Source organism: Artemia franciscana, chromosome 9, assembly GCF_032884065.1.
Source record: "Artemia franciscana chromosome 9, ASM3288406v1, whole genome shotgun sequence".
In the NCBI taxonomy this organism is placed as follows: domain Eukaryota; kingdom Metazoa; phylum Arthropoda; class Branchiopoda; order Anostraca; family Artemiidae; genus Artemia; species Artemia franciscana.
In genome coordinates, this window is record NC_088871.1 from 47,611,882 (window position 1) to 47,628,797 (window position 16,916).

Sequence of the window (16,916 nt, forward strand, 5' to 3'; positions counted from 1 at the left end):
ACACACACACACACACACACACACACACACACACACACACACACACACACACACACACACACACACACACACACACACACACACACACACACACACACACACACACACACACACACACACACACACACACACACACACACACACACACACACACACACACACACACACACACACACACACACACACACACACACACACACACACACACACACACACACACACACACACACACACACACACACACACACACACACACACACACACACACACACACACACACACACACACACACACACACACACACACACACACACACACACACACACACACACACACACACACACACACACACACACACACACACACACACACACACACACACACACACACACACACACACACACACACACACACACACACACACACACACACACACACACACACACACACACACACACACACACACACACACACACACACACACACACACACACACACACACACACACACACACACACACACACACACACACACACACACACACACACACACACACACACACACACACACACACACACACACACACACACACACACACACACACACACACACACACACACACACACACACACACACACACACACACACACACACACACACACACACACACACACACACACACACACACACACACACACACACACACACACACACACACACACACACACACACACACACACACACACACACACACACACACACACACACACACACACACACACACACACACACACACACACACACACACACACACACACACACACACACACACACACACACACACACACACACACACACACACACACACACACACACACACACACACACACACACACACACACACACACACACACACACACACACACACACACACACACACACACACACACACACACACACACACACACACACACACACACACACACACACACACACACACACACACACACACACACACACACACACACACACACACACACACACACACACACACACACACACACACACACACACACACACACACACACACACACACACACACACACACACACACACACACACACACACACACACACACACACACACACACACACACACACACACACACACACACACACACACACACACACACACACACACACACACACACACACACACACACACACACACACACACACACACACACACACACACACACACACACACACACACACACACACACACACACACACACACACACACACACACACACACACACACACACACACACACACACACACACACACACACACACACACACACACACACACACACACACACACACACACACACACACACACACACACACACACACACACACACACACACACACACACACACACACACACACACACACACACACACACACACACACACACACACACACACACACACACACACACACACACACACACACACACACACACACACACACACACACACACACACACACACACACACACACACACTCACACACACACACACACACACACACACACACACACACACACACACACACACACACACACACACACACACACACACACACACACACACACACACACACACACACACACACACACACACACACACACACACACACACACACACACACACACACACACACACACACACACACACACACACACACACACACACACACACACACACACACACACACACACACACACACACACACACACACACACACACACACACACACACACACACACACACACACACACACACACACACACACACACACACACACACACACACACACACACACACACACACACACACACACACACACACACACACACACACACACACACACACACACACACACACACACACACACACACACACACACACACACACACACACACACACACACACACACACACACACACACACACACACACACACACACACACACACACACACACACACACACACACACACACACACACACACACACACACACACACACACACACACACACACACACACACACACACACACACACACACACACACACACACACACACACACACACACACACACACACACACACACACACACACACACACACACACACACACACACACACACACACACACACACACACACACACACACACACACACACACACACACACACACACACACACACACACACACACACACACACACACACACACACACACACACACACACACACACACACACACACACACACACACACACACACACACACACACACACACACACACACACACACACACACACACACACACACACACACACACACACACACACACACACACACACACACACACACACACACACACACACACACACACACACACACACACACACACACACACACACACACACACACACACACACACACACACACACACACACACACACACACACACACACACACACACACACACACACACACACACACACACACACACACACACACACACACACACACACACACACACACACACACACACACACACACACACACACACACACACACACACACACACACACACACACACACACACACACACACACACACACACACACACACACACACACACACACACACACACACACACACACACACACACACACACACACACACACACACACACACACACACACACACACACACACACACACACACACACACACACACACACACACACACACACACACACACACACACACACACACACACACACACACACACACACACACACACACACACACACACACACACACACACACACACACACACACACACACACACACACACACACACACACACACACACACACACACACACACACACACACACACACACACACACACACACACACACACACACACACACACACACACACACACACACACACACACACACACACACACACACACACACACACACACACACACACACACACACACACACACACACACACACACACACACACACACACACACACACACACACACACACACACACACACACACACACACACACACACACACACACACACACACACACACACACACACACACACACACACACACACACACACACACACACACACACACACACACACACACACACACACACACACACACACACACACACACACACACACACACACACACACACACACACACACACACACACACACACACACACACACACACACACACACACACACACACACACACACACACACACACACACACACACACACACACACACACACACACACACACACACACACACACACACACACACACACACACACACACACACACACACACACACACACACACACACACACACACACACACACACACACACACACACACACACACACACACACACACACACACACACACACACACACACACACACACACACACACACACACACACACACACACACACACACACACACACACACACACACACACACACACACACACACACACACACACACACACACACACACACACACACACACACACACACACACACACACACACACACACACACACACACACACACACACACACACACACACACACACACACACACACACACACACACACACACACACACACACACACACACACACACACACACACACACACACACACACACACACACACACACACACACACACACACACACACACACACACACACACACACACACACACACACACACACACACACACACACACACACACACACACACACACACACACACACACACACACACACACACACACACACACACACACACACACACACACACACACACACACACACACACACACACACACACACACACACACACACACACACACACACACACACACACACACACACACACACACACACACACACACACACACACACACACACACACACACACACACACACACACACACACACACACACACACACACACACACACACACACACACACACACACACACACACACACACACACACACACACACACACACACACACACACACACACACACACACACACACACACACACACACACACACACACACACACACACACACACACACACACACACACACACACACACACACACACACACACACACACACACACACACACACACACACACACACACACACACACACACACACACACACACACACACACACACACACACACACACACACACACACACACACACACACACACACACACACACACACACACACACACACACACACACACACACACACACACACACACACACACACACACACACACACACACACACACACACACACACACACACACACACACACACACACACACACACACACACACACACACACACACACACACACACACACACACACACACACACACACACACACACACACACACACACACACACACACACACACACACACACACACACACACACACACACACACACACACACACACACACACACACACACACACACACACACACACACACACACACACACACACACACACACACACACACACACACACACACACACACACACACACACACACACACACACACACACACACACACACACACACACACACACACACACACACACACACACACACACACACACACACACACACACACACACACACACACACACACACACACACACAGTTAACTTAAAGTTAACTCTAACTCAAATTTTGTCCCAATTTCTTAAGAATGACCCCTGAACCACAAAAGCCGTAGAATAAATTGTTGAAATTGCTAAAAATACTTTAGTGTAAAGAGCGAGGTATTAGTAGGAGGTTAGTTCGTTATATGCGTAATAATTTCTGTTCGTAGTAAGTTTTAATGCTGCTCCTTACTTTCAATTGAAAAAACCTCTTCATATTTATTTTTTCATTTTTTTTAAATAATGCTAGAAAATTCTGCGCTTCTTTCATGGAAATTTTCTTCCCCATGACTAATTCCTCCGAGGAAAGTTACTCAAACATACCTCTTCTCAACCCCCCCCCCCACCAAAAAATTCCCCTGAAAACGTCTGTTCACTTCCAAATAACCACTACTATATGTAAGCACTGGTCAAAGTTTGTAACTTGTAGCCCCTCCCACGGGGACTTTGGGGGAGTAAATCGTCCTCAAAGACATAATTATAAGGTTTTTCGGCTACGCTGAATAAGACGGCTATCTCCGAATTTTGAGGGGGCCTAGGTGCCCTCCAATTGTTTTGGTCACTTAAAAAGGGCACTAGAACTTTTCATTTCCGTTAGAATGAGCCCTCTCGCAAGATTCTAGGACCACTGGGTCGATACGATCACCCCTGGAAAAAACAAACAAATAAATAAACACGCATCCATGATCTGCCCTATGGCAAAAAATACAAAATTCCACAATTTTGTAGATAGGAGCTTGAAACTTCTACAATAGAGTTTTCTGATACACTGAATCTGATGGTGTGATTTTCATTAAGATTCTATGACTTTTAGGGGTTGTCTCTCCCTATTTTTAAAATACGGCAAATTTTCTCAGGCTCATAACTTTTCATACTAAATTTGATGAAACTTCTAAAATTAGTATTAAAATGCAATTCTTTTTATGTAGCTATTGGTATAGAAATTCCATTTTTTAAAGTTTTGGTTACTATTGAGCCGGGTTGCTCCTTACTACAGTTCGTGGTAACGAACTGTTTGATAACGGTAGATGGTTATAAGCTTGCCTAAACTTATGGATGTCAGGTGATTGATTTTCTTTAAACGATAGTTTCGACAGGACATGTGCCTATCATCATCAGGTTTAAATTCAAGTCTTTTTCCAGAACATAAAATCACTAAACAAGTCAAACTAAAATCACTGAAAAACACTAATAATGAGCAGAACCTGGATTTATTGTGGTGACATGGCCCAAATTTAGGTGGAATAATTGATGTCCATTATGCTAGTAGATCTTAAAAGTGTTAAGGCTATAGGAGAGGGTGGGATTTTTTCCACCAATTGCAGTTGCAGTTACTATAAATGATTATTCTTTGGAACCAACATCTGAACTATCAAACATGATAAGATGTAAAAATTGGGACCCTGGTCCGTCAACTGTGACAACACCAATACGGACGGTTAAAGCAAAAGCCATTCTTAAATTATCTGAAATAATCCAAATCCAAAAACGTGTCAAAAATGAAAATGAAGAGCAAAGGTACGGGCGGGTAGAAGATATGCAAAAACGTTAATTAGAGAGTTTCGACAATGAAATAAAGAGCAAAGTCGAACGTGGTTAAAAGACATGTGACACCGAGCAAGTGAGCGAGTTAAAAATGAAAATGAAGAGCAAAGATACACATGGTTAGAAAACATGCGACACCGAGCATGTGGGCGAGTCAAAAATGAAAATAAAGAGCAAATCCATGCGTGTTTAGAAGACATGCAACACCAAAAATGTGAGTGAGTCAATGAAAATCAACCTGGAAAGCGAGAATCAAAACGTGTCAAATTGTATATATATATATATATATATATATATATATATATATATATATATATATATATATATATATATATATATATATATATATATATATATATATATGTATATATATTGATGATATTAATGAATATATATTAGTAGAGATGTTAATGAACGTATATAATATATATAAATATATATATATATATATATATATATACATATATAATATATATATATATATATATAAATATAACGAAAAGAGAAATCATCAATGCAGCACAAACACATTAAAAAAAAAAAAAAAAAAAAAAAAAAAAAAAAAAAAAAAAAAAAAAAAAAAAAAAAAAAAAAAAAAGGAGATAGAAGGAGAAAGGGAAAACTGTTTTCCTAAATTAGTGATTAATATAGACCAGCACTTGAATGAGGCCTGAACCCTACTCATCCATACAACCACATAGGTCAAACAGCATAGCCATACACAATCAACCATAAAGAATAATCCATGGACAGGCAGTCATGTCGTTAATAAGTATAACTCGTCTTTTACCAAACAATAAAGACAAATAATTCAGAGGCAACAACCCAACACAAGGGCTCATCAGAAGAATACACTTGCCTATATGGTTTCGGCTCTTTAAATTCTCTACCCAGTCATGTGTTGTGCCTACCACAGAATATCAATGGCATCCCCGTGTCAGGTATCACCCCCAAAATACATGCCTATGAAAAAAAAACAGCTAATGTAGAACAACCAAGTAACACCAAAACAAACTTATCCTGTGAATATATTCCTCTTTTTAGCAACAATAGGTAAACTAAATGTGATAAATTTTACCAAATCACAAATATTAACACTTTGCAAAAAACCTGAATGAACTAAACAATTATATAATTCATCTTTACCATGTGGCTATTTTAAAAAAAATCCGCTCTATTAGAAATACAATTCAAAAAAATGGCGCTGCTTCATCTTTTCGCGAACCTCCGAAATTAGCCGAAAATTTCCTTAAGTATTTCCAGATAATTCTATTGGTGTTTATTTAAAAGTTCGTTATAATGAAAACTAAATTTTTTAAATTGCCAAGTTAATTTATTTGCAGAAAAACCTCTTAATATCAATTTTTGGCTTAAGATTTTACATCTATTTTCAAAATCAATATAATTACTACAAATCATTGCATAAAGAAGTAACTGTGAGAAAAACGCCGAATATGTAATATTTGAGTGTATATTACTTTCAGGGAATGGGAAACTAATCACTTCAAAATCAAAATCATCCGTTTTATTATACATTTTAAAACTTAAATTATTAATTAAAACAAATCAGAAATATTAATATTTAAATCTAAGAAATGATCTTCATGACCAGCGCCATGACTAGGTTCAATAGTAAGCTCTGATGGATATATATTTTTAGAAATATCAATGAATTCCTTATAATTTAAGACCAAAATATCATCTAAATATCTTTTATTATTTGACAAAACATGTTTTAAATTATTTGGATTATTCTTATCCATCATATATTTATAATCTAGTTGACTTAAAAACAAAGCAGCTATAAATAGGCTGGCATTCCCCCCCCCATGGGAATTCCCACGATTTGCTTGTATAAATCACCACCAAATCTTATATAAGTGTTGTATAAAACAAATTCTAATAACTCAAAAATCATATCCAAGCTGTAACATCTCAAGTTAACTGTAGTATTAAAGCAATTTGTCCATATAGCTTTTTTATTATAAGTATCTATTTTTAAGAACCTTTTACTAGATAAGAGGAAAGATTTCTTGATAACAGTTTTTAAATTATCTAACACTACATTAAGTGATAAATTAGTATACATTCTCGCAAAATCGAAAGACTAAATTCTTTTAGCTGAAACCATTGTTAAAGAATCTATTACCTGCAGTGAATTATTAACACTCCAATATGGATTAAAATTCGAAATTTTTTTAATACCAGAACAATAGGTTTTAAGTGTATTTATAATTTCCTTTAAAATTAACGAGAGGTCAGTAGTAGCAATGCGGGTTGGACATTTAGCTGCTCCAGCAATAAACCGTGGTTTAGGGGGATCCTTATGAAATTTTACAGTCCAATATAGGAAAGGGAACTTTTTATCATTGTATTTTAATATTAATATTTTTAAAAAGTATTTCTTCAGTCTTTTCAATTAAACTCTCATCCTCTACATTTACCTTTTCGTAAACATTAGTTGTGCATAGTTCCCTTTTTAAGATATCACAATACAGCTTCTGACAAATTATGGCAAAATTATTATTAGCTTTATCCACTGGCACAATTACAAATTCATTCTGTAGATTAGCAATTGCTTGTTTAATCTTATATATATATATATATATATATATATATATATATATATATATATATATATATATATATATATATATATATATATCTAAATAAAGCTAATGAATTCATAGTGGCAAGAGCATCATTTAAATTGATAATAGTATTTTGACGAATGATGTTTTATTTTTGATCTAAATTTCTGTCCACCTTCCATTTTAAATGAAGATAAGAATAAATTATAAATTGAATTGCTTTCCAGGATCCTCAAGACAATTGGCTTGTTTGTTGTGGCAATTGGAACTTTAACTGAAGCCCAATACTTATCTTCTAAATACAGTAAGTGCATTAAAGTATAACATGTTGAGTGTACATATATTGAGGCATCTTGAAGGCCAACTTTAATACTTGTCACACTGCCAACGTTCATAACGGTAATTTCTAGGTTTTCTTGAAAATCTGACAGTTTAAATATCTACTCCAGGTGCAAAAAATTTTGCTACCCGGGCTGCTCTAAGCCTAAAAAAGGCTCCGCTATTATTTGCACACTTTATTTTAAATCATATCGTAGTCATATTTCAGGAGAACAATGGGGCTTCTTATTTATTTTTCTGAATATCTATTCTGAAGTATTGAATATCTGCAACCTGCAAATCAGTAGCAATCCCCCTAGAGAAGGTATGGGACCTAGGGTAGTGTTTTGATTAGTGCTTTGCAACATCTGCTAGGTGAGATTATTTGATCTCAGTCCAACTTTGAGGTAAGCAAAAGTAACTGTCCCATTTGCACCTTTTGTGTGGCCGGGCACAATCCGTACAATACGAGGGAGGACCAAGGGAGTCTACTAAAAAGTAGCATCAGGACATCTAACAGAAACATGATCGGATCTAAACTAAAATTTTTGGGGAGCAAAGGCTATTTACCTTTGTTTCATTTTCTAGGACGAGAATTAACCTTTTAATGAGAGTAAAAACAGAAGGGTTCCTAATATTTCTCTCCAGGATATCTTACACCATCAGATTTATACATAAATAAAAGATGTCTTTTATGTTCATGTTAAAAATGACAAAAAAGTTAGACACAAACATTTTCCCGACCGAGTTTCATAGGGTTTAACGTTGTTATCTACAAATTGGCCAAAATGTTACGGGGCGTGGGGGTTCACAGTTAAAAAGGATGCAGGAGGGAGGCTGGCTGCCCTTAGATCCTTTTCAACCCGTTAAAAAAGGGCAAAAGCAGTTTCGGTTTCCTATCAAATGAGCCCTCTCCTAAATTTCTTCAAAGACCCTTTTAAGCTGGAGTTGCCGGGAAAGCTCTCGTCCTTTTGTGACCCTTTTGGCCGCAAGCTAATTTTTTCTGGTTAGGGTCTCCTTTGGCGGAGGATTCAAATATATTAGTTTTGAATCAATCGGGGATTTTTACCGTTTATTATCCCCTTTTTAGGGAGGGAGGACCATGCCCTGTAATGTGTTTTTTTGTTTGTAATTCACCTATTGGCCCAAAAACTTACTGCTGTCAGTTCTAAACTGATAAGGAGCGAAAACAAATTATATACTATTTTTAGGACCTCTAACCACAACTTTAGATTTTTTTTTTAACTTGATATCCATTCTATTCCTGAAAGCTACGACCCAGTCGCACACCTAATATCAACCCTATATTTTCATTAAAAAAAATTATGTGTAAATATTCTGCAACTTGCTTTATTTACGACCCTTAGTAAAATTCTAGTTAATTGACTTCTTGCTAATTAAGGAAGGGTTTAGATTAGGAAAATGAAACTTTCAGTGATGAATCTACAGACTAAAGCATGTCCCGGGAAGGTATTTTGAAGCAACTACCTAAACTCCTTCTCCCTCTAGAGGGCCCCGACCTTTGATGACCTTTAAAAATATGTGTGTTATAAAAGTGTAACCTTGCAAAATAGATCTTCTGCTTAATTGAAGTACAACAAAATTGTTTCAGCTTTATAACTTTGCTCAATTCCATTTTATAAGGTTTTAAAGATATGCAAATACATTTCCTAAATTTTGAAAAAAAACATTGATATGGCTCAAAATTCTACTCAAATAACAGGAATTGCATTTTCAGAACTAAAGGCAGAGAAAAGACAATTAGTAACTGAAAATTCAGGTAAAATGTTGCTTTGTCAAAATTTCAACAGGTATAGACCTGTCATGTAGGCGAATTTCAGGGCCCTCTAGAGGGAGAAGGATTGGAGGTGGGTACTTTAAAATACCTTCCCGGGATAAACTTTAGTCTCTAGATTCATCTCTAAACGTTTCATTTTCCTAACCTAAACCCTTTCCGAGATAGCAAGAAGTCAATTAACTAGAATTATACCAGACCCTTTCCCAGGGGGCTCTTGGGGCTATGGAATCCTAAGAGACACCTTATTCTGCAGTTTCCGCCAATTTTTGTTAATGTATTTTTTTTACCAAAATATCTAACTTAAATAAGACACATCTGTTTGGATAGATTATCGGATCTCAGTTAAACTTTGAGATAAGTAAAAGACGGTTTCTCAGTTGTTTCTTTTGGGGAGTCGGACCGAGGTCGTACTCAACGGGGAAGACAAAGAGGGTCTCTAAGAATGATTCATCAGGACATTTAACAAAAATGTGACTAGGTATAAACCAAAGCAAAGGCTGGTGCCCTAGTATTGTCTTCAGGGATGAGAATCAGCTTTTCAAAGAGAGGGATAGCAGAAAGGTCCCTAAAGTCGTGTGCCCAGGACATGTTATACCATCGAATTTACATACACAAAAAGTTGCATTGTATGATGATTAATTTTAGTCTGTCAAAAAATAGAAAAGAACTTAATTAAAATCATATAGTACTTGACAACATCATAGGTGAACAGCAACTCATACCAATAGTAACTAGAATTTAAATAATAAAAATATAAACATAGCCTCCTGTCTTCTGTTTGTGCCACAGAAAAGTTATAATATCTACCATTTTGTGTTGAAGACACAATTGTTTTCCCGGTTATCAAAAATGTTATCGAACTTAAAGTAGGCCAAATATTATTAAACATAAATTCTGAGATCGATTTAGAACTGCCAAAAACTTTATGCATAGCCTCCCAGTTTTAGAGCCTGTACCCCCGCATGGTAGCACCTTCTTTCCTACACACATACATTGTTCGTACAAAGCGATGCTTTTTTTTAAGGAGGTATAAGTATTATTACTAATTTTATACAGTATTGCTTACTCGTTAGCCAACATTTGTCCCGGGAATTCATTTGTCCCGAGATCTTTGAATGTTTTGGTGAAATGAGCGAGTGCCCGAATTGTAAAAAATTCATTTTTAGGTCCGAATTTCAAAAAAAAATTACGAGGTCCTTTTTTGGGATCTCGTAAAAATTGTAAAAATGGAATTTTTTGGGTGGTATTTTCTACGGAGAGAATTTTTCTCCGGGAGGAAAATCTCCAGGAAAACTTTTCCAGGGGATATTTTACACGGTGGGAGAAAAAATTTTTTCCAGTGTTTGAAAAACAGTGAGAAATTAAATAAAAAGAACAAGTTTTTACAACTGAAAGTAAAAAGCAACATTAAAACATAAAATGAGCAGAAATCCTTCCATATACAAGGGAGGCTGTCCCTTTCTAAACCCTTGCTCTTTACCCTAGAGTTTGACTTTTGTCACTATTCTTTGAGAAAAACTGCTCAAACACAAGTCCCGTTGAATCTGAACAGGAAATATTTTTGAAGAACTTAAAGATTTTAGCTTAAAGAGTGAGGGCTATGGAATGGAGAGCCCCCCTCGTATATGGAATAATTTCTCTACGTTTTAAGTTTTAATTTTCCTCCAGATCATCCGTAAAAAATTTGTTTTGTTTAACAGAAATCACTATCAAACAGTTCGTGGTAACGAACTGTAGTAAGGAGCCACCCGGCTCAATAGTAAACCAAAAAAATTGGAAGGCACCTAGGCCCCCTCCCAGGCTCATTTTTTCCCAAAGTCAATGGATCAGAATTTTAAGATACCATTTCATCCCGCATAGTCGAAAACCATAATAACTATGTCTTTGGGAATGACTTACTCCCCCACAGTCCCAGGGGGAAGGGCTGGAAGTTACAAACTTTGACCAGTGTTTACATACAGTAATGGTATGTAAAAAAACAATGAAAAAATAAACATGAAAAAGTTTTTTCAATTGAAAGTAAGGAGTAGCATTAAAACTTAAGACGAACAGAGATTATTAAGCATATGAGGGATCTAAAAATACTTTAGCATAAAGAGCGAGGTATTTAGAATAAGATAAATACATCGCTCTTTATGCTAAAGTATTTTTAGTAATTTCAACTACTTGTTCTACAAGATTCAGGGGTCATTCTTAAAATATTGGGACAAAAATTAAGATTTAGTATAAAGAGCGATGCATTAACAAGGGTACAAACCCCCTCATATACAAAATAAAAATAGAACAATATAAAAATTTGTTACGTAAGTTAATTCTTAAGTTACGTATATTTCTTACTGATGAAAACGTTCGTTAAAACTTAAAAGTTCTAGTTACCTTTTTAAGTAACCGAAAAATTGGAGGGCAACTACACCTCCTTCCCCACCCCTTATTTCTCAAAATCATCTGATCAAAATTAAGAGAAAGCCAATTATCCAAAAAAAAAGAATTAGTATGCAAATTTCATTTTAATAATTTATGTGCGGAGAGCCAAAATCAAAGATGCATTAATTCAAAAACGTTCAGAAATTAAATAAAAAAGCTAGTTTTTTTTACCTGAAAGTAAGGAGCGACATTAAAACTTAAAACGAACAGAAATTACTCCGTATATGAAATAGGTTTTCCCCTCCGCAATACCTCGCTCTTTACGCTAAAGTTTGACTCTTTGCCACAATTCTTATTTTTAAAACAATTAAAAACTTTAAAGAGCGAGGCGTTGAGGAGGGGACAACCCATTTCATATACGGAGTAATTTCTGTTCGTTTTAAGTTTTAATGTTGCTCTTTGCTTTCAGTTAAAAAAACTATTTCTTTTTTATTTAATCAATGAATAAATCATACCCAAAACGAACAGAAAATACAATGAATAATCCAGTCAAACTTTAAGCGGACAGAAATTATCACAAACAGGAGCAGGGCTAACACCTTTTCAAGCCTTTTACAGCCCAAAGTATCATTTGCACTTTACTGGAACAAAATATATTAAAAATAATTCTTTGTCACAACATTGATATATCAAAATTTGTTGATAGTTCCAGGAACTAAATAAAAAAAACATGTTTTTTGTAACTGCAAGTAAAGAGTGACATAAAGACTTTAAACGAAAAGAAATTATTCCGTATATGAAAGGGGTTTTTCCCTCCTCAACGTCCCGCTCTTTACGCTAAAGTTTGACTCTTTGTCACAACTCTACTTTTTAAAACAATAAAAAACTTGAGCACAAAGAGTGAGGCGTTGAGGAGGGGACAACCCCTTTCATATACGGAATAATTCCTGTTCGTTTTATGTTTTAATGACGATCCATACTTGCAGTTAAAAAAATTTGTTTTTTTATTTTGCTTCTGAACGTTTTTGAATTAATGCAGTTTTGATTCTGGCTCACCGCACATGAATAATTAATGATAAATTTTCATATTAATTTTTTTGGCTTAATGGTTTCCTCATAGTTGTGATCGGATGATTTTGAAAAAAGGGGGGAGAGAAGGTCAAGTTGCCCTCTAATATTTTGGTTACTTAAAAGGGCAACTTGAACTTTTTATTTCTTTACGAACGTTTTTACTAGTAAAAAATAAACGTAGCTTACGAATTAGCTTACGTAACGAACTTCTATATTCGTATGCTTTTATTACGTATATGAGGAGGTTTCCCCCTTGTTAATACCTCGCTCTTTACACTAAAGCTTAAATTTTCTCCCGATGCTTTAAGAATGACCCCTAAATCACAAAGGCCAAAGAGTAAATAGTTGAACTTACTAAATATACTTTAGCGCAAAGAACGAGGTATTTAGGAGGAGATGAGCCCCTCATGTGCGTAATAATTTTAAGTTTTAATGCTGCTCCTTACTTTCCGTTAAAAAAGATCATATTTATTTTTTCACTGTTTTTTGTTTTATAATGCTTGATAACCTTGATAAAAATAATTGTTTTAGATAGATAACCACTACTTTATGTAAACAATGGTCAAAATTTGTAAATTGCAGCCTCTCCCACGGAACTATGAGGGAGTAAATCGTCTTCAAAGATATAGTTATTAGCTTTTTCAACTATGCCGAACAAAATGGCTATCTCAAAATTTTTATCCGTTGACTTTGTGAAAAAATGAGTGTGGGAGGGGCCTAGATGCCCTCCAATTTTTTTGGTCACTTAAAAAGGCACTAGGACTTTTAATTTCTGTTGGAATGAGCCCTCTCACGACATCCTTGGACCACTGGGTCTATACAATCACCCCTGGGAAAAAAAACAATCAAACAAATAAACACGCATCCGTAATCTGTCTTATGGCAAAAAAAAACTACTAAATTTTACATTTTTGTAGATAGGAGCTTGAAACTTATACAGTAGGGTTCTCTGATACGCTATATCTAATGGTACGATTTTCGTTAAGATTCTGTGACACCTAGGGTGTTTTTTGCCCCATTTTCTAAGATAAGGCAAATTTTTTCAGGCTCTTAACTTTTGATGGGTAAGACTAAACTTGATGAAACTTATATATTTTAAAGTAGCATTAAAAATGCGATTTTTTTGATGTAACTATTAGTATCAAAATTCCGTTTTTTAGAGTTTCGATTACTATTGAGCCGGTTCGTTCCTTGCTACAGTTCGCTACCATGAACTGTTAGATGATTTTTATTGTAAACTTACTAAAACTTAAACTTACTAAAACTTACTGTAAACAGTAAGTTTACTTTTATTAGTTCTTTTATGTAAGCTTGGTTGCTATGGTGATTTTTTTTCTTTTTTTTGAGGTTTTGACAAGTAAAAACCACACCATTAATATTTGACATATTTGTCAATGAAGCGCAAATGACTTTCAAGCTGTTTAGTGGTTTTAAGAGGGAGGAAAAGGGTCAAGTAGCACCCCCTTATCCTTAAACTTTGCAAGCCTTTAGATATAGATTTTATTTTGCTGTGCTGCTGTTGGATTCATATCAAATAAAAAAAAACCTTGTCTCAAAATAAAAATTGTTCCATTAAAGTGTAAATGACATTCAGGCCTTTAGATGGCTTAAAGGGCGATTATCCGACTCCTATTTGTAGTAATTTCTTTTTCTTTTAAGTTCAACTTGATTGTTTGTTGTAATTTCTGTCTGAATGGTTTTTATTTATTCATTCATAGTGATTTCTGTTTGTTTTTCGTTTGAACTGTTATATGACTTTATCTCAACTCGGCTTTCGTTTAAGGTAGTAAAAAAAGTTAAAAAAAAGTTTTTTTTATGGAAAAATATTTTGGAAATTGATCCTCATTTAAAGTCTACGGTAGTCCAAAGGGCCTGAAATAGTGCTGCCTATGGCTTTTAAATTCCTTAGGTATGGTCGGCATCCCTAGTATTGCAGACTTGTTCATCATATGCAAAAATGCAACTAAATCACCAATCACACTAGGCTTAAAAAGCTTCTCTTCCATAAAAGAAAGAAGACTGTTCAATCCCTTTTTAAGTATCATACACCTATGCATAAAAATTTGTTATTGTGTCATGGTTATTTAGAATATAGATTAATAAGTATTTTTAGGATTATTAGGATTATTAGGATTATTAAGGATTATTAGGATTATTAAGTATTATTAGGAGTTTCTCACTTATGAGCTATGTATCATTGTTCATTTGCTATTTGCGGTACATTTTGGTACTTTTCTGAGGTGCTTGTGCATTGAATTTTTCAAACCAGCACATTTTCAAATTGATTTTGTTTGACAATTCATTCAAATTATAAATTTTCAAAGTTTTGTTTTGTTCGTTTTGGCTGAAGTTATTCTTCGTTGGGTGCATCTTCGCTGAAAT

The 16,916-nt window shown here is 37.6% G+C and overlaps 1 protein-coding gene across 1 annotated transcript in view; it reads left to right on the plus strand.

Annotated features, from left to right (window-relative positions):
* Positions 1-16,916, plus strand: part of LOC136031501 (peroxidase-like) — a gene marked incomplete in the record, with an annotated part of 143,388 nt that overhangs the window by 9,348 nt on the left and 117,124 nt on the right. Inside the window, 1 exon segment of the mRNA XM_065711160.1 lies at positions 9,211-9,287. Coding sequence (XP_065567232.1) covers positions 9,211-9,287 — 77 coding nt within the window.